The 24769-nt window shown below is 40.4% G+C and overlaps 1 protein-coding gene across 9 annotated transcripts in view; it reads right to left on the bottom strand.

Moving 5' to 3' along the window:
• Window positions 1-8895: 8895 nt before the first annotated feature.
• ZNF131 (zinc finger protein 131) overlaps window positions 8896-24769 on the bottom strand; it is a 27741-nt gene continuing 11867 nt past the window's right edge. For 5 of the 9 annotated variants that reach the window (XM_070476640.1, XM_070476647.1, XM_070476643.1 and 2 more), the window contains exons 5-7: window positions 16101-16786; window positions 11411-11541; window positions 8896-10732 (exon numbers count right to left, since the gene is read on the bottom strand). In XM_070476640.1, the coding sequence (XP_070332741.1) occupies window positions 10046-10732; window positions 11411-11541; window positions 16101-16786 (1504 nt within the window). In that variant the 3' untranslated portion in view covers window positions 8896-10045. Of the gene's footprint in view, window positions 10733-11410; window positions 11542-16100; window positions 16787-17437; window positions 17948-24769 lie in introns of those variants that run through there. The other 4 variants (XM_070476646.1, XM_070476648.1, XM_070476645.1 and 1 more) reach the window with 4 other exon arrangements.

Genomic DNA, 24769 nt, shown 5'->3' with positions numbered 1-24769 from the left:
GGGCAGCGGGACGCGGGCCTGGACCTCGTAGGCCGGTTTCTATGGCAGCCGGGAGGGAGGGGCTGAAAGGAGGTTGGGGGGGGTGCGCGGCGCGGGGACACCCATCGTACACACTGGAGCGGGGGGGTTGGCCCTGCCGCAGAGAGGAGCGCTCCGGAGCATGGATGGCAAGAGGCGACACGGCTCCCATCAACTCCCGCTGCGTGCTGAGTCGCTCCAGCCTCGTGATAAAAAGGGTTTCCGTGTCCTTGGGAGACCCAGTAATCTTCCTAACGGGGAGAACGGGGTTTTCTAGCAAACCACCGTGACAGGTCCTCAGGTGAGTCTGGGAGCGTTTAAGCTTTGCAGAAAGAAGTGCTAACGCCACCCTCAGCCCGGATTCCTCGAATACATTGGGCACGGCTCCTCGGGTGCCCCTTGGGCAGTAGATCCCCAGTGCCCTGTGTGCTCCCCAGCTACGGCTCTCCGGTTCATGGTAGGTGCCAAACGTTTTTCCAGTTTACGAACAAGGAGAGAATGCGATTCCCCGAATACTAAAGAATAGAGATGATTTATTGAAGTTCACGTCGTTCACTTTACAGAGGAAGAAATTGGAGTCGGAGAAGTCAGTTGACAAGGGCCACAGGGCTGGTTAATGGCAAGGCCGTGACTGGGGGCCCTAAGTCACAGCTCTGTGAAGAATCTTTCCACCTCCTCATGTGGCTGGATCCTCCATAATTGCTAGGGTGTATTTACAAAAGCGAAACAGCTAAGGAGAAAAATAAACTGAGTTTAAAGCCCTTTTATGGTAGAAATTAGGGAATCCAAAGATTCCTTGTTTTGCTACTTGCCAGTAACTGTTATAAATACTTTCACAGAGTGACTGATTAAATCCTCACAATAACCTTTTCAGTTAGGTGTTCTGATTACCACCCTGTTTTGACAGATGAGGAAACTGAGGCCCAGAAACTTATTTGACTTGCTCGAGGTCACACAGCTGTCCAGTACTGATGCTGGGACTCAGACCTGAGCGTCTGACTCAAGGTTGGTGGTCTCCCTCAGTAGCCTGTGCTCCCTCTTTGTATGATGATTAAAGGGGCCAGAGCAGGAAGGGCAAGAAATAAAACCTTGGACAGCTCCACAGACTGACCATTGGGATTGGCAGGAAAACCAAGAGAACCTGGAAAAAGTTCTTTCTTGTTTTATAAGAGTGGTTATAAAGGTTCTCTGTGAGAAAAGTGTCTTTAAAGGGAGGCCTTCTCCTCAAAGACAAAAGGACTTTTTTTTTAAAGGAATAATCTTAAAATAGTACGTGCTATCAGTCTTTCTAAAACAATGAGGTACAGGATAAATCATTGCATATTTTAAATACAAAAGACTCCTTGAATTCTACAACATGACAATACACAGAACAAAAATTCATAAAGAAACAGCCTAGAAACCAAGAGCCTCAATTTCCCAGGTGACACATACTCTGTCATAGGCCATCACATGGTGCCCCTGTAGAGCAATGCTTGGCAAAGCCAATCCTGGATTCCAGAGAATTAAGAGGTTACTGAAAACATCAGGCTACCACAGAAAAGGAAAACTTAAAACTCAGCTTCAGAAACCACTTCTAAAGTCCACTAGCCAGACTTTTTTGCAGGAGTCACCCGCATTCCTCTTGCAGAAAGACTGCTAGGGCCTGCTCCTTTTCAAAATATAAACCTTTCCTTCATGCCTTCCTTTCCCTTGGGGGTCCTGGGATACTCAGCCATACAGGACTGACCTCACACTGAATTCCCTTCACTTGAAAAAAATACTGTTTTTCTCCTAGACAGGGTCATTCAACAATAGGCTAATTACAATGTAACAGTATATAGAAAAGTTAACATTTTTCTTTTGAATAGTTTGGGGAAATACTTTCAACATGTTAAGTGAAAGCAAAAGTTACAAAACAGAATGACACAGATTTGTGATATATATAACTGGAAGGAAATACACCAGACATTAGAAATACTTTTTCGTTATCTGGTAGAACCTCAGGTGATCTAAACAATGTTAATACTTTCCAGTGTTGTTTGCATTTTCTAGAATGGGATGTATGTCAGAAAAAAAACTTTAATGTCAGAAAAATATTATTTTCCAAAAGAATTGATGAAACTGTAAAACCTATAAAGACAGTATAGTTTCAGGTTATTGGAGAGCTCATTAAAATTTAGTGTATTAAACCCTGCTCCCTTGTGTTAGCAATAGCCAAGTACATTCTCAGAAACAACTAATTATTAATAGAAGAACTGACTCTAATGCAGGAGGTCCTTGTTCTATACTTTGAGAAGCACTGACAGTGGCTAAAACTTTAGTTTTGAGTCATAAAGCTACACCCTGCCTCTTAGCTCTGCTCCTTACTAATTACATGACACTCTGGTTTCATGTACCTTCATCTGTACTCTCATCTGTAATCTGGGAGTTGTGAAAATTAATGAGACAAAGTTTCTGGTAAACAATGAACTAAGTTTTCTTAACCCAGAGTCCCATGGACTTGGATGGTTGGCAGGAGGCTCCCCCATTGACAATATATTTGTCTACTCCTTTCATCACAGTCTCTAAGCAGTTGGGGCCCACATGTCAGAACCCCCTCAATAAATGCTTAATAAATGGTAGCATTATTATTTCAAGTTCTGACATATCTCCCCACCTTTAGTGCTGTTCTAGCAAATATAGGTACATTCTACTCTAATTTTAAGTTACCTGGTACAGAACATCCCTATTGAATGTGAACCTGAGCTGTTCATGAGGTTTTCCTACCTCTGCTTTTCTCCTTCCTCTTCCACTAACCAGAAGTCTGGCTAGTGGAAGGGAGGGATATTTGGAGAGATATGGGAGGGATATTTGACAAATGTCAGGGAGAAGACACAGAGCAAAAGTTTTTAAGACTGTATTGCTGCAGAGTTGAATCTATAACTCAAAAGGCATACCCTGTTTCAGGAAAATTTATTTATGCTGTTTAGATTCTAAGTGCTACCTGAATCTGAGACTTCATGTCTTAGAGACAATTCAGAAACATTCTCAGACAATATCTCTTTGACTATGATCCCTGTCCCATGTTTATCTTTCAGAAATTCCAGTTGAACATTATGTGTCAGACCTTCTCATTTTATCTCATGTCTTTCTTGCATTTTTCCAGATTTTTATCTTCTATTTACCTTTTTCACATTCTGGTTAGTTTCTTCAGATCTATCTATTTCACAGATTGTCTCTTGTACTGCAATTAATCAGCTGTTTAATTGGCACAGTAACCTCACAAGCCTTGACAATGCAAGTATAATTAGTAAACCAAATTGAATCACAACAATTAGGATTTATTAAAATCTTTTCCCTTAATTTTATAGGCACTTTTAAAGAACCAGCAGGAAAGAAACATTCATTTGAGGTTTACCCATGTATTGTTTCCCTTATTTCTATTAATTTCAAGCAATATTAAACCAAAAGAACTAAGATTAGTATGGTAATTGTTTTTAAAAGTTTTCTCTTATGTGTATGGAGAGATATTCATGCAATGTTAGCAATAATTATTTCTGATTAATGAACTTTTGAACTGTGGTGTTGGAGAAGACTCTTGAGAGTCCCTTGGACTACAAGATCAAACCAGTCAATCCTAAAGGAAATAAATACTGAATATTCACTGGAAGGACTGATGCCGAAGCTGCAATACTTTGGCCACCTGATGCGAAGAGCTGACTCATTAGAAAAGACCCTGATGCTGGGAAAGATTGAAAGCAGGAGGAGAAGGGGACAACAGAGGATGAGAGGGTTGGATGGCATCACCGACTCAATGGACATGAGTTTGCACAAGTTCCAGGATATGGTGAAGGACAGGGAAGCCTAGCATGCTGCAGTCCATGGGGTCGAAAAGAGTCAGACACAACTGAGTGACTGAACAACAAATGAGTCTTGGAGTGGCTTTTAACTTTCTTATTTTTCTAAAATACATGAATCTTTTTGTTGAGCAAGTATAACTTAACAACAAAAACAACAAAGTAGAAAAAAGGTTGTACATTTCAGTGACTGGGTGAAGTGCTAATATTTCCCCTACCAAGTCAGCTTAAATTCTGTTGATATTCTGAGTACTTTAATTCACTTTAGACATCCCTGCCTCATCATTTAGTCATTAGTGTTCAATACTTAGCTTTCTTCCTAAAGGTAACGTACAATGAATAGAGGGGGTAAAAAAGAGAAAAAAACTCAAATTGTAATCTTGAGACATTTTCATTATAAAAGTAATTTCTTTATAAAACTTGAGTTATTACCGGAGATTCCTACTATAATATTAATAGCAACTGTACTCCAACCTTTTCTTGAATATGTAGCCAAGTATAGCAATGTGCTGTGCGGTGCTTAGTCACTCAGTCATGTCCGACTCTTTGGAACCCCATGGACTGCAGCCCTTCAGACTCCTCTGTCCACTGGGATTCTCCAGGCAAGACTGTTGGAGTGGGTTGTCATGCCCTTCTCCAGGGGATCTTTCCAACCCAGGAATCGAACTCAGTTCTCCCGCACTGCAGGGGGATTCTTTCCTGTCTGAGCCACCAAGGAAGCCCAAGTATAGCAATGAGTGTTGCATTTTCCTAATAATCAGCACTTGGGTATTATCGACAGCTGAACAACGAACAGATGAAGGCTCTGGGCCCATTGATCCTTGGCCGAAATTATCTCATGAAAAGTTTTAAGAATCAAATAGTTACTTCTGTTTTTGTCTTTAGTTTTTAATAAGCACCATTTCAACTGGACTAGGGTTCTGAATCTGTTATTTCCTCCATAATGTTTCATAGCTGTATCTAACAGATACAGGACACAGGACACAGATACTGCTCTAATACACCTCTAATAAGGTGGTCTACCAGGTGACAGAGTTAATGATCAGCTCTTCTCTTAGGTGAGTTCATACACTGACATTTGCTCCTCAGCAGATACTAGCCATCATTTTGTCTCTACAGTGTATATGAATTACCCAGTGGAAGCAAAAGTATTCAATTATTCTGATTTTCCAGTTTTTATTATTCTCTAACAGATCATGTCTTTTTGGCATTTTCATTTCAGAAACATAAAAGCAATTCATTACTAAGTAGAATGTTCTTGATTAATATGAAAAGACAAGACCATTGTCTTAGTCCAGTGCATTACATGAATAAGCAACATGGACAATAGGTAACAAGATATTTTGAAAGTAGCACCTGACTACCTATAGAAAAAGAGACCCTCAAAATGTTCACACCACTGTCTAGTCATCTATGCTTAAGTAGTCTATGTCAGCCATTCTCCAGGTGTGGCTCCAGGACTATCAGTATATTACCTGGGAATGTTAGGAATGCAAATTCTCAAGTCCTAATACTAACCCAGACCAACTGAATTGTGTTTTAACAAAATGCTATTGCATGCTGTTGTTGAACCATTGCCTAAACGGTGCAGTTTCTAGGCAAGGAGACAGCAAGGAGCTATCAGAAGGCAATTTGCTGTGAATCTCTTGCCACCTTTTCTGATCTCCTGTTCCCCCCACCTCAAACCCATCAAGGGCTGATGTAAATTCCAGAAGGAAAATGGCTATTTTGCTTATGCTCTGTGCAAGCCAACACTGTTAGTCACAAAGATCTCATACAGAGTTGACTGTAGTCTGTGAAGTCAAGCTCTCTGGTTTCCAATACTGGCTTCACTTTCCACCAGCTATTTCTCATCTCCTCATCTTAGTTTCCTCTATTTGTAAAATGACAGCTAATAATGTAATTACCTCAGGAGGTCATCCAGATGATTAAATGTAAAGTGCTTGGCATAAGTGATTCATAAATGATGCTATTATGTTACAAGGTTCCTCTCCTAGGCTGTACTTTGGTACAAGTATCAAGGTGGGCATCACTTCAGTTGTATAATTACATCATATTTAGTGTCATATTAGGTGGGAAAGTTAGGCAAACAATTATGAATTCACATGCTGCCTTCCTACGTATCATGTCAACAGAATTAGGGAAATAACGTTTATAGAACATGGAGTAGTTAACATTCAGCTTAGGTTTCCGTCTCCTGATGTAACAAACACATAAAGTTCAAGTGTTAAACTCAAAGCTGCTATCTCCAATAAAATCAGGCTAACTTTGAAGGTCACTTACTTGTAATTTTACATGACCATTATAAAACTTTTTCTATGTGAATACTGTCATGACCATCTGATCATTTAGAACAGTAACATTGAAGATGTGCATTAAAATCCACTTGATTTACCAGTGGACATTTTATCACATTCAGGCCTCAGTCAATGCTGTTCACTTATTCAAAGTATAAAGTGGATAATTAGCCTAGAAGATTCTCATATCTTTTTAAATCTTGAAATATTACTTCAAAATTTAATGTAGTAGGATCAGAAGCACTTACCTTTCCATGAAAGTATTTCTACTTTCAATATTAGGAAGAGGATTGCAGCCTATTTTTAATGGTAGGACTGTAAGATCCTTCTGTTTTTGTACATGTTCAAAAGGTTTCTAGGTTTTAAATTTATTGACATTGGGGTTCAGTTAGTTTCCTTTTGAATCCCAGAGGATACATGTGGTATAATAAAAAAATAAGTATCCTGGTTCCGGGCAATGAGCTCTTAAAACCCTTGTAATTTCCTGAGTGATATCTTCTGTTATTCCTCACGCCTCTACCTGAGTTTATGTAATGCAGCGACTTAGCTTCGGTCACCAGTCATCAACCATATGGATTAGAGGGCTAGAACTATCGCCCCGCCCCCAAGGGAAGTAAGTAAACAAGGTTAAGGGAGCATCTGGGCAAACACATCCATGTGCTGGGAGGGGGGAGCACCAGGCTAGGACAGGATGTGCTGTGCTCCCCCGCCCCCCACCTCACCCCTTTGCCCTATGGATCTCTCAGGCTGTTCCTGGTTTGTATCCTTTATAATAAACTACACTCCATAGTGCTTTCCTGGGCTCTGGATCATTCCACTGCATCATTTAACCTGGGAGGGAGTGGGAACATCTAATTTGTAGTTAACCAGGCACAAGTGTGGGTACCCTGGGGACTCTTTTTGGCTGGTGTCTTAAATGGGGGCAGTATTGTGGATGTTCAGTTGCTAAGTTGTGTCCGACTCTGTGACCCCATGGACTGCAGCATGCCAGGCCCCTCTGTCCTCCACTATCTCCTGAAGTCTCACATTCATGTTCACTGAGCTGGTAATGCTATCTAACCATCTCATTCTCTGCTATCCCCTTCTCCTTTAGCCTTCAATCTTTCCCAGCATCAGGGGCTTTCCAGTGAGTCAGCTTTTCTCATCAGGTGGCCAAAGTATTAGAGCTTCAGCTTCAGCAACAGTCATTCCAATAAATATTCAGGGCTGATTTCCTTTAGGATTGACTGGTTTGATTTCCCTTCTCACTTTCTGGAATCTGTGTTAATTTCAGGTACTGTCAGAATTAAAGGACAGCCAGTTGCTCTTTAGGAATCAAAGAACTGGTGTTGAACAGTGGAGCAGGGTAGATAGGAGAGGTTCTCCTATCATTTTCCAGTACTCTTGGGATTCCTGTGGGTGACCAACATCTGGCAGTACTACCCAGCTGTCACACTGCAGACCTAGCTAAAAACTCCAGTAGGAGTAAAGAGAGAACAAAACATCCAGTTCAGTACTTTAATATACATTATCGTTCCCTGGTGGCTCAATGGTAAAGAATCCATCTGCCAATGCAGGAGACTTGGGTTCAATCCCTGGGTCAGGAAGATTCCCCAGGAGAAGGAAATGGCAACCCACTCCAGTATTCTTGCCTGGGAAATCCCATGGACAAAGAAGCCTGGTGGGCTACAGTCCATGACATTGCAAGAGGCATGCAAAAAGAACATGACTTAGTGACTAAACAACAACATGCAAAATGCTTTAGGAACTGCAAGGTTTGCTACCAGTGGGTACCTTTCCTTGTCTTCTGTGATAATCTAATTTACTGGCATTTGGAGCACACACAGCCTTCAAACCTTTTGGGAAAAGTAAATAAACTCTATCTGTCCCTCAAACCTGCTTTGAAAGGTCTTGCCAAATCTGAAAACTCAAATGATAATTTTAATGCTTTGCTGTGCCTTTGTCCCTGATCTCTAAATTGCAGTCAGGGCTCTTGAAAAATTATGTTTAAAAATAAACCTTGTTTCATACCTTGGCTTAAGGGCACAGCATGAGTTATTTTCAGCATTCAAAATCCACTAGATACTAACTAGTAATTTATATACTTGAGACCACTGTCAGGAATTTTAACATTTTTAAAACTATAACTCAAGAACATGGACATCTTAAAGAAAACTGAAAATTTCAGTTAATTCTATCATCAGAATTTTCTGACTTCAAAGAAAAATACGTCTATATATATAAAACATAATTATGCCTTGTAGCATTATGCTTTGTAGCAATACCCAACTATCAAAGAGAACAGACTTGGAAATGCTCATACACTTCAACTACAGTCTCCTAATTCCTCTTATCTCTAAATCCATGAATTCTCCAGTCATGGAAAGCCACTCTCTTCAATATACTTCATAAATGTGATAACCATTTAACATCAGGGTTACCAAAATGTGTTACATGGAACTGACCTTTTAAATTTCACACACTCTAAGTGGAAAAAGGATTTTTAAAATAGGCTCTACTAAAATTCCACTGGTTACTGTGTCCCACCATGTAAAACAGCAAATATCAATCTCTTCCTTCTTTCTTTTGAATTGATTTTTGAGGATTGGAGATATATACTGAGAATGTTATATCTCAATTCATGTATCAGTCATATTAGTACAGATGAGAAGACACCTCTGATCACAAACCAAATTAAACACTGGTTAAATTGAAAAAAAAAAAAAAGAGTCATAAACACATCATTTTAAAGTTTACTTTAAAAATGTAAATATCTCCCAATATTTAACAGGTAAAGAAAATAGCATATTGGTTTATTTTCTGTAGTTGTTATATTTTATTTTCCAAGTAATACTGATTAAAAATATTTACACACCTACTTTTTAAGTCCACAGTTTAGCACTCTTATTTGTATGGCTTTAAAAGTTATAGCACAAAATCTTTACATTAAGGATTGGGGAAAAGATTCATTCAAAACAAAGCCTGATATATTATATACATGTTTTTCTCTGTACTTTATTTTAAATACATTAATTTTTAAATGATGCTCATCTTGTTTTCATCTGGTGGTAAAATTACTAGTGCAACTTTTCATCAAAATAAAGTTTACCACAGATATAAATGAATTTTCCCAATTGAAAATGGCCCTTCAGCTGCCATTAAATGAACTTTCTCAATCTAAGTGAAAAAGAATTGGTAGCTGTCATCATAGGAAAAAAAATATAAAGTACTACAGCATCACCTACACTGCTTACAACACAAATTTTGAAAGAACTAGAGATGCTTTATAGAAGTTTAGTTGGTTTTGAAAAGGCACATGGGTGTGTGTGTGTGTTTTTTTTTAAACATTCTAGAAATTCGCCACCACCACTCTGTTTCTGTTGCAGAGATGACATCTATTACTATCCATCAGGGCAGACAAGGATGTTGTTCAAGCTAAAGGAAGCCAGAAGCCAAAATTTAACTGCACAGTAACAATGCACTTTTCTTCATGCAGTCTTGTTTCCTATATATTCAAATTTTCTAACATGCATTAGAATACATAAACTTGTATTCTAATGATTTTACATTTGATTTTACAACATGGGGGGGGGGGGGGGGGACGGACGACTTGAGGAAGGACATGACCAGGGAAAGAGAGTAAGAACTCTTACCACAATGAAAATATACATTCGTACCCAACTATATAATAAGAATATAATCCATTTTAAGTTTTCTAGAAATATACTTCTCAAAGCTTCCCATTCACTTACGGGAAAGATCCCTCCTCTGTGGCAAAGTGGGGGGAAATCAGTCTGCTTCCATAGAAACAGTTCAGCACAACAGGAAAGTTTAACTTTGGTCCACATGTCTGTTAGCGTAAGGACAGTCACACTGCCCATCATCAGTTCAAAAACCCAACAGATAACTTTAAAAATATATGCATTTGTTATTTCATTCTAAAACTGGCATAGGTGTTCTGTTCTCATTTCCTGCCTTTTCGGCTTGGGAATCCACTGTTGATTTGGTCTCTAAAGCCTCAGCATCTTCGTGTTCTTCTGTAGCAGCCTCAGCAGCATCTGCCTGGGTAGGCTCTCTCTCCTCTTGGTTCATGATTTCAGGGGTCACTTGATCCAAGTCTGCTTCTAGAAGCTCAGTTTGTACTTCCACTGGCAACTGATTTACCCGTTCAACATGCAGCTCCTCTACATGGACTTCAGTACCTTCTTCAGTCTGAATTCGCCCCACTTCTAGATAACTTACCTGGACCTGCTCTGGAAGCTCACTCATGTGCGACTCGTGCACTTGGCTGTCCTGGAGCAGATCTGGATGGACCTGTTCCACAGTCACTTGTGCTGAGTCCACCTGAACCTGGAGCAGTGGTAACACATGCACCTTCCCAACTTGTTCTATAATAGTCATTGACGTCACAGGTTCAGTTTGCACACGTGTTTCTACTGAAAGAACTTCTTCAGTTACCAGGCGCTCTGAAATATTATGAGTATCACTGAGATGCCTCCTTAATTCATTTCCTTGCATAAACCACAAGTCACACAGAGTACAATGGTTGGGTTTATCTCCAGTGTGTATCACCAGGTGATCTTTGAACTGGTCCCAGCTGTTAAACACACTATTACAGACCTGCAACAACCAAATAGTTAGTATTAACACTTAACATTCAAACTGAAGAAAATACAGGATGTATTTAATCTGTGTAAGGAAAAAGTTGCAGATTTTTCAGAATATGTTATAAATATAATGTCTGTAAGATAGTCTAAGGGATTTCATAAATCTTTTGTTTATTTGACTTTTTAGCTGTTGTAGCTAACAACTTAAATCCTTTTTGGGAAACATTTTAATATTTCCTTCATTGTTTAAATGTCATAAATTTTAGGAATATAAAGGTAACACTATTATACTTTCTTACATAATATCAACATTAAGAACAATCTCACCATTTGGAATAAAAACACTAACCAAGGAAGAAGAGCCCATTACAGCTGGTGCCTCTTTCACCCCACTCCAGAATTCCAATGACTGCTCTATGGTTAAGAATAACCATAGTTTCACACTACCTGTTACTTAGGACATAATGTTAATAACATTGGTATCATCTAGAATTGGGTAAAAACAACAGTTTTCCTTATAAAAGCAAGACAATTATCTTCTTTAGTCTCATTTCTCTCTGAACTGTCAGTGCCATACTTTTGGTCTAGGCTTGTTACTCGTCACTTCTAACAATTTCAAACACAGACTTCTTTGCTCAGAATGGAGTACACCACATCCCCACATACCTGACATTCATAGAGCTTCACATACCTGACATTCATAGAGCTTCTTTCTCCCCTTTTTTGCTCCCACTCCAGTTTGGCATGCAGTCAAGTGACATTTGAGGGTACTATTTCTAGCAAATCGTTCATGACAATTTGGACATTCAAAAGGTTTTTCACCTGTTAGAATAAAAAAAAAATATTGACAAATCAAGAAAAACAGAAAATGCAAAACGTTTTTTTCTTTTTGGGTAATTCTGATAGGACTGTCTTGAATGGAAGAGCAGAACTTATAACTTTGATGTTCCTACCACATCTAAAAGACTATTCTAAGAGGTGGAAATACAAGTTTTTAATGATTCTTATAACTGTGCTCTGGCAAAAAAATAAAAATTTGGATCTGAATGTTGTTCCATGCTTTTTCATTTCTTAAAAAACTGTCTATTTTCCCTTAGATAAAAATCAAAGTCAAATTCCTTTTCGGGGACACGCAGGCCTCTCCATTCCACAGCAGTTTTTGAGCACTTATTGTATTGCCAAGCATGTGCTAGGTAATGAAGATAAATTGTCTTTATTTTAAAAAGTTTCATAGTATAGGCCAGGGTATTTCAGGAAGGTGAAATACATGGACATAAACAAATGCAATATACCATAGAAAGCCTGTTACAGAGAAGAGGGCAATGAAATGGGCTGTAGCAGCACAGAATGATGAATTCTGCCTAAAATGAACTAAAAGAAGTTCAGGAAAGAAAGTTTATTCCAGGAGGAGGCAGAGGGGTGTAAAACAGCATGGCGGGTGAGGAGTAAGACAGGAGGTATCATACTGACTCCCAGATTGCTGGTTTAGAACACCAATCAGAATAAAGAACAGAGATGTTTTAAGGAGGTGTGCAGTAGGATGTGCTGGGGAAGATTACAAACTAAGTTTTGAGTCTGGTGAGTTTGAGGTACTCAGAGCAAAGTGGCAAAGTCTGGTGGACAGAAGAACACTAAGGAAAGTTAAGGAAGAAATTTCAAGAAGATAAGGTAGTAAACAGTGTTCAACCGAACAGAAATGACAGGTAGGGTAACAACAGGGGGTTTGGGTCACGCTAGCAAGAACACTGGGAGTGGTACGGGGCAATCAGGAGCCATGCTACAGTGGGGGGTAAGGGAGAGTGAGTGAGGCAAGTCAATGAAAACAGTCAGTACAGAAATTCTTTCAAGAAGGCTTGGAAGTGAAGAAGAGAAGTGGCTCAATGGGGACAAGTCAAAAAGAGGTTCTTTCAGTTAGAAAAGAATCATTACTTATTTTCTAAGGAAGAAGGAACCAGTGGAGAAGGAATGACAGGTGAAACATGGTTTTGGAGAAGACATTGAGATGTGGGATTCAGGACTGGCCTTGAAAAACAGGAAAATATCTTTCTCTGTAATAAGAGGAAGAGACAATGAAGGAACCACACAGGTTTCTCCACAACTAAGTTGGGGTGTGGACGGGGGCTCGAGTACTGCACTGAAGGTCTAGAATGGCAATTAGGAAAGGAAAGATATACACCAGATACCAAAGGCCTAACTTAAGGTCTGATAAGACTTTTTGCCAGAAGTGCTCAGCAGGGAGCAGAAGTAAATGACTACAATAATTCCAGGATGTAGGGTTCAAAGCCAATGAAATGTGCTTAGAGCACAAGAAAAAGTGGCACAGGGAAGTATACAATGAGGATAAGATGAAGTAAGAAATGGGGCAATAAATGAGGTTTAAGGGATACAGAAGGACAGGCAGTCTAAATGAGGTTAAATGAGGTTGAGTCCCACATCCAGAGGAAGGAAAGCAGGAGAGAAGTCAAGAGAAAGGATGATGCCTGGAGAGAACAGGAGGAAGATTTCAGAGGTGGAGCCTCAGTGATGATCAGGTCCCAGACGTGACCCTCATACTCACGTGGAACCGACACAGTCAAGGAATAACTCTGAGCTGTGTTTTTTCCCTGAAAAAACAACTATAACTTATTTTTTATATAATTTTCATAAGATGAAACAATTAATGAGAAAAGATCTAATCACCTAGAATTACTGTTGGTACAGAAACTCTTTAACTAGAACGGTTTTAATAGTATATAATTTTTTACTATAAAATGAAGCCTACAAATAAAAATTGTTAACTTCTTTAAAGGGCAATTTGATAATATTTGCCAAGATTTAAAATGCACATATCCTTTAACTTGGCAATTCTGTCAAAAATTAAGTTACTTAAACATGTACACAAAAATTATGTACAGGTATGTTTGCTGCAGCACAGTTTGTAGTGAATGGCAAAAGACTAGCAACAACCTAAAATTGTATCATCACGAGTGATGAAGTAAATTAGGGCATGCAGGTAACTGAAATTCCATATGGTCACAGTGACCAAAAAAAAAAAAAGTACATTCATGAATGTTTCACATATTAAAAAGATTTCAAAATAAATTAAATGATGTAACACTGTACTGTATGTTGCTGTTTGTCTTTTTTTTTTTCCCCCAAAAGTTCTGTGTTCATGGTTACTTGAAAATGCAAAGAACATATCTAGAAAGATAAACTTAAGAAAATGAAGGCAGTAATTGCTTCTGGGGAGACCTATTTAAATAGCAAAGAGACTGACTTTTCAGTGCACATTATTTGAACTTCTGCTATTTAAAAACTTAATTTAATAAAGTCTAGAAAACAGTAACAAATTATACTTTAGATGTGTAAAAAGTACAATCTTCAAAGTGCTTTTATCAATTTCTCTTGTCATAACCCTATAAAGTAGGTGTCATTACTCTTATTTACACAGATAAGGAGAGAGATCCAACAATAAAGAGACCAGTCAAGTTCATCAGGCTGACAAATGTCAGAAATGGAGCCTGGGAATACCAGGGCTTAGGACTCCACGCTTTCACTGCGGGACCCAAGATTCAATCCCTGGTCATGGAACTAAGATCCCACAAGCTGCACAGTCAGGCCAAAACAAAAAAACTGGAGCCTGAATCTAACACTGGTTTCCAAACCCTTATTTTTTCCTAAGCTTCCATACTACCTCCCTGGAAAACTAGGGAACAATTATTTGAAAACATGGTTACAGGTCATCTTTAAGTTCTCTTTCACACTGGGTGTCCCACAGGTATAGCTGTCAGTATATCTGCTCTCTCCCCTCATCCCCCAATTTTACCCTTCTGTATTTTTCTTTCTAACTTATTAAACTTTCGATCACTAAGCCACCCAAATCAGAAAGCTGGGAGTCACCTTCTCTTTACCCCTTACTTGCTCAGTCATGTCCGACTCTTTGTGTTACCATGAACTGCAGCCCACCAGATTTCTCTGTCCAAGGGATTCTCCAGGCAAGAATACTGGAGCAGATTGCCATTCCCTTTTCCAGGGGATCTTCCCGACCCAGGAATCGAACCCAGTCTCCTGCATTGGCAGGCAGATTCTTTACTGTCTGAGCCACCAAGGAAGCCCCTCTTTTATCTCCACATCTCACCAGTCACCAAACCCTGCTGACTTTGCCTACTTCATGTTACGCCTTCAAGCCTTTACCATATTACTGCCTTTATTCAACCCCTCATCCTTGTTTAGATTACTCAAACAACTTCCTAATTAGATCCACTAGGCTTCACCCACTCCAATCCTGCCAGTTCTCTGTCTCTAAAGCATCAATTTAATCAGAAATCTCCCTGGGTTAAATTTCTTAAAAGTTTCTTAAAAGTGACCCCTCTTCCAAGATAAAATCTAACTCATGTGGAGCATTTATCTAACGTAACTCTACATGATCTTAGCCTCATCTCTCATCACTTTCTCTCTTCTGTCCTTGAACCACTGGCAGATGATCCATGATGCCAAAGTGCATGTCATACAGTCAGCCTCAAAACTCTTTAGCTGCATCTCCTGGCGTTCCTCTACTTGGGCCCAATTCTCTAGCCATAATAACCAGCTAACAAGTACTCCATGTGAGTGACTTTTCTCTCCTCATATGTGTACACTTAGCTTCTTTTGCTGGAGGGCTCGTCTTGTGGCTAACTCCTTTTCCTTTGAGAATCATCATAGGATAAACCCTCTAGGAAGTCATCCTTGTCCTCCACCATAAACAGCATAAGCAGGCATTCCCATAAGACTCTGTGCTTACCTCTATCAGCACTTAGCTGACTGTGCCTGCTTGTCTCTCTTCACAAAACTTTGAACTCCTTGAAGGTAGGTACTTTAAACCTCCATGACCTAAAGTACAGAAACCTTACCCTTTTCACCTCCCTGGCTGTCCACCAGTCCTGACATGTTTGCCTTGGAGAGATGAGGGACATGGGCAAATACTGCCTACCTATCTGCCAGCTCAAAACAGATAAGCAAATGTTCGCAAAGGTATAAACATGTTTGGAATTGTTTATAAATGTATTCATCTATGTAATGTGCTAACATAAGGCAGATAAAGTAAAAACAGTTAACAGTGAAGTTTCATAATTAAAATTTCATAATCAATAATCTTTAATAATAATCACAGTGTTTATGTATATCTTTTGAAAATACAAAAATTGGCAAGGTGTAAGAATGACAATTAACTTCAAAGTTAATACTGACTTTGCTTTGATAGCATCAATATCAACAAACTAGTATTATAAAAACACTGCTCGGCCTACACATTAGGAAACACATGAAATGGTTTCTATAATGCTAGTAAAAAAGAATTTAGACACTCAGCTTGAAGTGAGTGTGGAAAAAAAATAAACTTCTAATATAAAATATTTGTTACTTACCTGTATGTTTTCGAAGATGCTCTTTAAAATGTCCAAAGTGGTCAAACTGCTTCTCACAGTACTGACATATGTGTATTTTTTTCCCAGTTCTCTGCTTCTTACTGACTCCACCTTCTTCCAGGTGGTAACAACTGAGGTGCTGTTTCCACGCGCTCTCCCGAAGATACCTTTTATTGCATATTTCACACTTGAAACTCTCAGTGGAGTGTGATTTCATGTGTTCCTTAAAATGGTAAAACAATTTAAATGAACGGTTACATTTCTCACAATGGAACAAGTCCTTCACATGTGACAGCTGAAGTTCCACAATTTCAATACCTTCTACCTGTTTGCTTGTGGGGTCAGATGCACAGCCATCTTCATCTTTAATCTGCCCTTTTCTATCGCCTTGGCGGTACTTGCTGGTAATATCTGCCAACAATGCCAGAGCGGAATCATCAGAGGAACCTGTGCTCTGAATGTACTTTATGGACTGCTTGGCAGAAGCCACTTCCTCCAACGTTTCGATGCCTTCATCTTCCACTTCGATTGTGCCTTCGGCAATCTCCACCTCAATTTCAACAGGTTCAGATTCTGCAGATGGCAATGACTCAGTGATAACATTTGAAGTTTCTGCAATCTTTCTTTTTTTTGCTTCATTTTTCCCTGTGGTATTTTCCTCTAGTGGAGCTGAGTTTTCTTTGTTTCTGAAATACATAACACAGGGGTTTAAAAATTCTCTAAGACCAATCAATCCAACTAGGCTTTTTGGAAGAAATTTTTAAGCTGATAATAAAACTTGTATGGAATGGCAGAAAACAAGATTGCAAGACTTATATTAGCTGATATCCAGACTTATTACAAAGCTACAAAATTCAGACAATCTGACTGGCGAAAGGACAGACATGGAGATTAATGGAGTAAAAGTCCAGAAATAGACTACACGTGTATAGTTAATTGATTTTTGAAAAAAGGTTCCAAGATAATTTAATGGAGAAAACATATAACAGTAGTGTTGGAACAACTGCTATCTGTGTAGGAAAAATAAACCTTGACCCTTACTCACTTAACATACACAAAAAAAATTAAAAATGGATCACAGACTTAAATGTAAGAACTATTACACTTTCAGCAGAAAACTGGATAAAAATCTTTGCAACTTCAAAGATTTCTTAAGTAAAACGCAGAAAGCAAAAACTGTGAGTAAAAACTGGTAAGATAGTTTTCATCAAAATTAAAAACTTTGTCGTTTGAAATACATAGTTATTAACAGGAAGGCAAGCCACAGACCAGAAGCAAAATATTTGCAAACATATTTGTCAAAGCTTTTATATAGACAATATAAAAAGAATTCTTACAATTCCATAAACTCAATCTCTTCAGACAACTGTTGGGAAACAATTCCCCATGAGTCCCTCGTGTTTCTGCGTATCTTGTGAAGACAGCTTTGGTTCTGGATTATTTTTCAAAGGTGTTTGCAGAAAGGCCAACAGCCTTGGAATACAGAGTGGCTCCTCTGGAGAAAACAGCTTTACTTACTGTCCATATAATAATGTCCCTGATATGGGACAAAGGTCAGGCAGGTTTGTCTGCAGCCCATTCTAAAAGACTTTGGTTTCCCAAGCTGGGGCTTCTTCATCTGTGATGAAAACCAACCACATGCAAGCCACTCTATGTCGCCTCTGGGACTTGAGGAAGGGAAAGGTGGCACAAATAGAGTAATAAAGTTCTTTTTTCTGACCTACGAGTCCTGTTATCTTCTATCAGCATCCGTAAGATCATGGCAGATAATATGCTGGCATGCAAGTAGGGTACCATCTCTGATCCCTCACAGATCTTGCCAGATATTGGCAACCAAAAACAGGATGCTGAAAAAGATAAGACTTTATGGAACAGGAAGGATCAGACCTCACAGAGCAAATGGAATTTGAGGAAGTCTGCTGGAGCTGGCATCAAACACGTTTACCAAATTGTAAGGTCAACAATTGGTTCTCTACTGACTTGCCTACTGCTCTGAGCTGAACTGTGCGCCCTCAAAAGATATGATGAAGTCCTGACCCAGTAACTATGAACGGGACCTTATTTAGAATGTCTTCACAGATGTAATCAAGTTGAGGTCATCAAAGCAGGCCCTACACTATGTCCTCGTAAGAAGGACATTGGACCCAAAGAAGAAAAGGCCATATGAAAACAGGGGGAAGATGGCAATGTGAAGATGGAGGCAGAAACTGGAGTTATGCTGTCACAAACCAAAGAACACCTGGGGCTACCAGCCTACGAGAAAGGAGAAAGTCAAGTCAAGGAAGGAAGGATTCTCCTCTAGAGGCTCCCGAGGGAATGTGGCCCTACCAACAGCTTGATTTAGGACTTCTAGCCTCCAGAACTGTGTTAAGACATGCAGTGTGTGGTACTTTGTTACAATAGCCCCAGGAAACGAAAACACCTATGAATAAGGAAAGGTACACTCTTTTGAAAAAGCCATCACTGCGGAAGTCAAGTCTGAGTCAGTTCAGAGGCAAAAACCACGTGGCCCCAAGTGGAAAGCAATGTGGATGGGGCTGCTGAATCAAGAGAACCCCCAAACAGACACTGATGGGGTCTGCAACGACCTTTCTGCCTGACACAGGGCTTTGAGGGGGATGAAAACACTGGAGGTTTGTCTGGCTGAGCCACACGCAGCTCAGGTGCTGCTGGAAACCAAAATGTACCTTTCTCACTGGCACAGTCACTTTCTCTCTCCACAGCATTTCCCCTTCTACCTTTTCCCTTTGCCCCTAACTTAACTTTACCTGCTTGGAGAAAGAGAATTACAGTTGAAGCCAAAGTCTCCTTGCTCTCAAGGGTAAATAGTGAAGACACCATACACATCCAAGCATGCTAAGGAAAACTCAAGGATGGTAAAGACACAAATTGCCATAGCTCTATTATATTCCACAGATGTCCAACTCACCATTCCATCTCTCATCCTGAGAGGAGGTGGTTGCATTCCAGTGTTGGGAGTTTGGGCAAGGGCACAGAAGGAAAGGGAGGTTGTCTTTTGGGTGGGGCTGATGTTACAGAAAAATTCAAATAAACATTGTGGCCAACACAATATTTACTGTCATTGCTTTGACATCTGTATGCACAGCAGAGATTGGTATGGTATGGGCATTTACTACTTCCCCATAAGTACCAGAGATGGACCATTTCCATCGAGAAGAGCCACAAGTAGAGAAGAGGTACTGGAAGAAACTCCCCTGACATTAGCCACCAATAGCTAGGTCAGGATTTAGCATGAGTGTCTCTATCTCTTGATGTATACATTGCTGACATCCTATTGACTGGCAAGCCTGAAGTCTCAGTCTGAAAAGCCCTGACTATAGTGTCATGACACTTCTACCAGCAGAGACTGCTGGTAAGTGATTAAGTGAAACTCGCTCAGTTGTGTCCAACTCTTTGTGACGCCATGGACTGTAAACCACTACGCTCCTCTGTCCATAGGATTCTCCATTCAAGAATACTGGAGTGGGTTGCTACTTCCTTCTCGAGGGGTTGTTCCCGACCCAGGGATTGAACCTGGGTCTCCTGCATTGCAGGCAGACTCTTTACTATCTGAGCCAAGTCCAGAGACTGCTGATAAATCCCAACAAAATTCAGACGACTGCTCACCAAGTAAAATTTCTTGGGACTAGATAGGCAGAGTCACACATTCAATTCCCTCCAGCAGTAAAAACAAAACAAACAAAAAAACAGCTTCTCTACCTCCTCCCTCTTCCCACCAAACATGAGGCCCAGTAACTCACTGGATTTTTTAGGTACTAAGGAAAGCATGTGCCTCACCTGGGCACATCTATCAATACTTTTTTCTGTATATTACTCAGTCTGCAAAGCAGCACCTTTTAAGTGGGCCTCCAACCAATAGGCTGCACTGGAAGTTTCCATATAACTGTAGCACATTCCCCACCTTCAGGGACCCCCTAGTCTAATGACTTCTTTGAGCTCTAAGTCTGAAACTGATACTTTTTGCAGATTGTAGCATCTGCTACTGGCAGGCTGTCTCCACCCAAAGATATTCCTTGGATTTTGGACTTGCCAATTCCTTGACATGGCCATGAGGTACACTCACTCTGACAAGAAAGGGTTAGCTGCTATATGATTCTTGTTAAAAGTGATGCCTGATCCATGGAAGCTTTGAGGCTCTCCAGCCTGATATTGCCATTTCAGAGTGTTAACTAAAACTTTATGACTATCAAGGTAAAAGGTGCCCAACAAGTCTCACTGGTCCCAAAGAAATACTTACATTCAAGAAAGCAGTTGAACTCTTGGCTTTACATGAAAAAGTGGTAGCACCCCTGCTGCCCAAAGAGAGCCACTAGATCAGCGGGGTCTTTCATTCACTGGTGGCCTAGCTAAGCTGAAGGCTGATGGTATTCACTGGGCTGCCAGATGCTCAGTCTCAGCACCAACTTTGCAAAACCAAAAGTGGACACAGTTGCTCTGCTTAGAAGGCAGAACTCAAGGATGTTTTCGTCACTCTAGACGAATACACACTCTGGACGACACTCTCCACAATGAATCTTGAGATATTTTTACCGACTCCCAAGCTACTGCAAATGGCCAAGCTGTCTGGGAGACCTGGAAATCTTGGCAGATTAAAGACAACCATCTTGAGGGTCAAAACTATGGAGACAAAGAGCTGTTGATCCAACTATCTGAGTAAGTAGTTTAGATACTCATGGTAAAGGCCTGTTCTCTAATGATACCAACTGGAATCAAGTTGCTTATCAACCTACACTGTCCAGATTTCCATCACTGCTGCCTATGTCCCACATTATTCTGAACCTGGTGATACATCCACCATCAGAGACTGAGCAGAAAGTCAAGGACCCTATGCTTCTGATGGAGACATTACTATAGCATGTCAGACTTGTGACACTGGCCAAAAGTTGGCCTGTCTTATGGTGAACGAAGCCAAATCATACAGGGCTTTGTCTCCAACTGTTTCTGGCAGACCGACTACACTAGACCTTTGGACCCATCTCAGGGCTATATGCCTCTCAAGTACTGACACTTTTTCAGGTTATGCTGCCGCTGTTCAAGCCTGAGCAGCTGGTTCTGGCCACACCATCCGGCTCTTGGAACTGAGCTGTGTCATATGTTCAGCTTTCCGGACCATCTGTAGTCTGATACTGATGTACCAAATGCTACTCAATCGGCTGTTAGTCAAGGTGTTGTTAAACCTTTCAAGCTTTCTACCATCCAGATACTGGTGGTATAGAGAACTGCAGCAACTTTCTCAAACACTGACTCAGAAAACTTTCTGACTCTACTTCCCTCCCTTCTTCCTCATCCAAAAATCCAGTAGACAGTTTAAGTCATCAAATTCCACTATGCCCAGAATCATCTATTTTTGGCTGCCTGCTGGGTAATAACGATCAAGGCAAATGGAGTAGGAAGTTACATAAACCTCAGTGGAAATTCAGGGTCCGCTGCGACCATTCTTAGACATGATCTTCTTCCTTCTGCCCAATGGCAACCTGGGGTCAGCTTGGTCAAAAGTGTGCCTAGCAGATTTAAACTTAGTTCCAGTTCAGCTATCTGGATTCTCTTATGGAATGGACATCATCTTAGATCCTAAGCATAATGACTACTTGGTTGAATATACTGCTTGCCAAGTGTTCTTAGATTGGTTCTCATGACCCAAGGTGGAAGACATAATAGGTATCTTAAGTTTTAGAAAATGTCCTTGTCCCTGACCATTCCAGATGAAAGGTCTGGGTAAGAGAAGGAGAGAACTGGAAATGGGGTTAAGTTACAGCTACCAGAATGGCACACACTGGTTTTGTGGGAGTAGAGGGAGAACCATCACCCTGGAACCTGGAGAGAAAACCTCGTAGACTCCAGGAGGTACAGGGGAGGAAGGGACATTAAAGGTCTCTGTCCTTCAGGACCACTCTGAGTCTTCCTCAGGTAGGGAAAGGCTCTCGTCCAGGTTTCCTCAAGTGCTGCAACTTGCAACTCCTTGATCTGTTGTCTCACGCCAAGGGCTCTAACAATTCAATCATCATCTCAACTTTACCAGGAAGGATTCTGCAAAGAGCTGGGGATGGCAAAGACTTGTATGTCCCATGCAAAAACACCAGATGTTTGCCCACTACCATTACTAAAGCTGAGGCTCAGTTCATGAGGCACCTGACTGCCACTCAGCTGGCATCCAGGTGCGCATGATAAACAGAACGGATTAAACTGGCTACCCTTAGACATACTCTCCAAAAACAAGGCCTAGACACAATTATTGAAGTTGAGCTGGGAAAAGGAAAGGCCATGCTGGTGACATCATCAACCTGTGAGCCAACTGAAGAAGGTTGTCCCACTTTGGGGGCACAAACAAATTGTAAACACACTTTATTCCAAAAGCACCTGTGTGTTCCAAGGACTGTACTTCTTGTATGAAGTCAGGTACTAACTTCCTTCCCTCCCTATAAATGCCTTGCAACTCTTGATGGGAAGAAGACACCATCCAATGTTTAGGGAAACACCACTGGTGTATCAATTTAGTTCTCAGATGACCATGTATCTCTCCAAAATGAGGCTACTCAAATAAAAAGCTGGTACAAAATTTGTGCCAGACTCAATACAATGTGATCAATGATACCACTTGGGCTCTGGAAGGTATTCATTTTCACCTCAAATCACTAGCCAAGGTTATTACAGAGGCTACACTTGCCCTAGATGTCCTCCCTGTGGACCAATAATGAGACTGTGCAATTGCTAAAACATCTTGCTATACTCAGATTAATGCTTACAGCCAGATGGAAAAGCCAATACAGAAACTAAAAGAGAAAGCCACCTGGCTTTCTAGGGATCTACTCAGTCGGCTTAGTGCAGGACCTCAGGGGAGTGGGTGCACAGCTAAGCTTCCCACTGCAGGGTGGCCATATCCTGCTACTCAGAGTTCTGCTGAAACAGCTGTCTTAATTAAATCCAGTGTGAGAAAAACTGAATGGATTTGGTCCAAGTCCCCTATTGGTCAGATTAATCCAAGTGGTTACGGAGTAGCATTCTCATGAGAAAATTCACCAGAAGCTGAGTGTAGAAAAACCATACTGTGGAAGAAAATTCTCCACGGATCCCTCAGATTTCTGCATATCTTATACACAAACATAGAGCCAGTCTTGTTCTGTCTTCCGAGTTGTCTATATAGCCAATTACCTTACAAAATACAACCTTTCTACCTCCAGAATGGAGGACAGTTATTTATTGTCCAGAATAATAAAGACAATGGCCCCTCTGGGGAAAAACCTGGGCAGGTTTGCTTGCAACTCGTTATAAAAGATGTGGGTTTCCTAAAGCCCAGAGTTTCTCAGCTGTTATGTGAACCACTGCGCGCACAGTGCACACGAAGGTGATTGCACCATTCCGCACCGGACGCGGGGTACGGAGGCGAGAGGAACTGATGTGAACATGAACTTCAGGCTGGTCTGTACGCTGTGAGAGAAATAAAGTCCTTTCTGACTCACGAAGTTTCATGTCTTCTGCCAGCATCCATAAAACTGTGGCATGCCAACTTATTAGCTTGCAAATAGGATAAAATCTCACACCTGTCACAGTTCTTGACAATATCCCAACTTTAGAAATGGGCAAAAGATATCACAAAGAAGATAAACAGATGGCAAAAGAGCACATGAAAAAAGGCTCAACATCATTAGTCATTAGGGAAATGCAAATTAAAACCATTATATACTTACCAACTTAGCTAAAATAAAAGTCTGATCATATCAAGTATTAGGAAGGCTGTGGAGCAGTTGGAACTTACACACTACAAGCTGGAATGCAAAATGGCCCATCACTTTGGAAAACAGTTGGGCAGTTTCTTAAAAAAAAAAACACAAAACTAAACACATCCATAATACAACCCAGCTATTCCACTTCTAAGTATTTACTGAGAGAAATGAAACCATATATACAAAGACCTACAAATATTCATAGCCCTTTCATTTGTAACAGCCAAAAACGGAAAATAAAATCTAAATGTCAATCAACAGATGGTGTATGTTAGTCGCTTAGTCATGTCTGACTCTTTCCACCCCAAGGATGGTAGCTGGCCAGGCTCTTCTGTCCATGGAGTTCTCCAGGAAAGAATACTGGTTGGAGGTTGCCATTCCCTTCTCCAGGGGATATTCCCAACCTAGGGATCAAACCCAGGTCTCCTGCACTGCAGGAAGATTCTTTATCATGTGAGCCACCAGGAAAAGCCCAGATGGTATATTCATACAATGGAGTAACAGTCAGCAATAAAAAGGAACCCACAACAACATGGACAAACCTCTAAAGCATGAGGCCAAGTGAAACAAGTCAAGCATGAAAGACTACACAATATAGGAAGCCATGTATACGACATTCTAAATAAGCTAAAGCCACAGTGATAAAAATCAAGATCATTGGTTGCCTGGGGCTGGGGATCACGGCTGATTACAAAGTTATAGGAAAACATAGGGAGATGGGAATGTTTGTGGTGGTGGTCACACCACTGTGTACAATTAACAAACTTCAAACTTTACATTAAAATGAGTGAACTGTATTATGTGAATTATATTTCAAACGGCTGAGGAAGAAAACATCTATAAGGCAACTGCTGCTTCCTAAAAAGTAACAGGAACCTTCTCATACAGTTTTAAATAAAAACAATGATGCAATTTCAGCAAAATAAG

Source organism: Odocoileus virginianus, chromosome 14 (assembly GCF_023699985.2).
Source record: "Odocoileus virginianus isolate 20LAN1187 ecotype Illinois chromosome 14, Ovbor_1.2, whole genome shotgun sequence".
In the NCBI taxonomy this organism is placed as follows: domain Eukaryota; kingdom Metazoa; phylum Chordata; class Mammalia; order Artiodactyla; family Cervidae; genus Odocoileus; species Odocoileus virginianus.
This window is presented reverse-complemented; position numbering and strand designations above follow the sequence as displayed.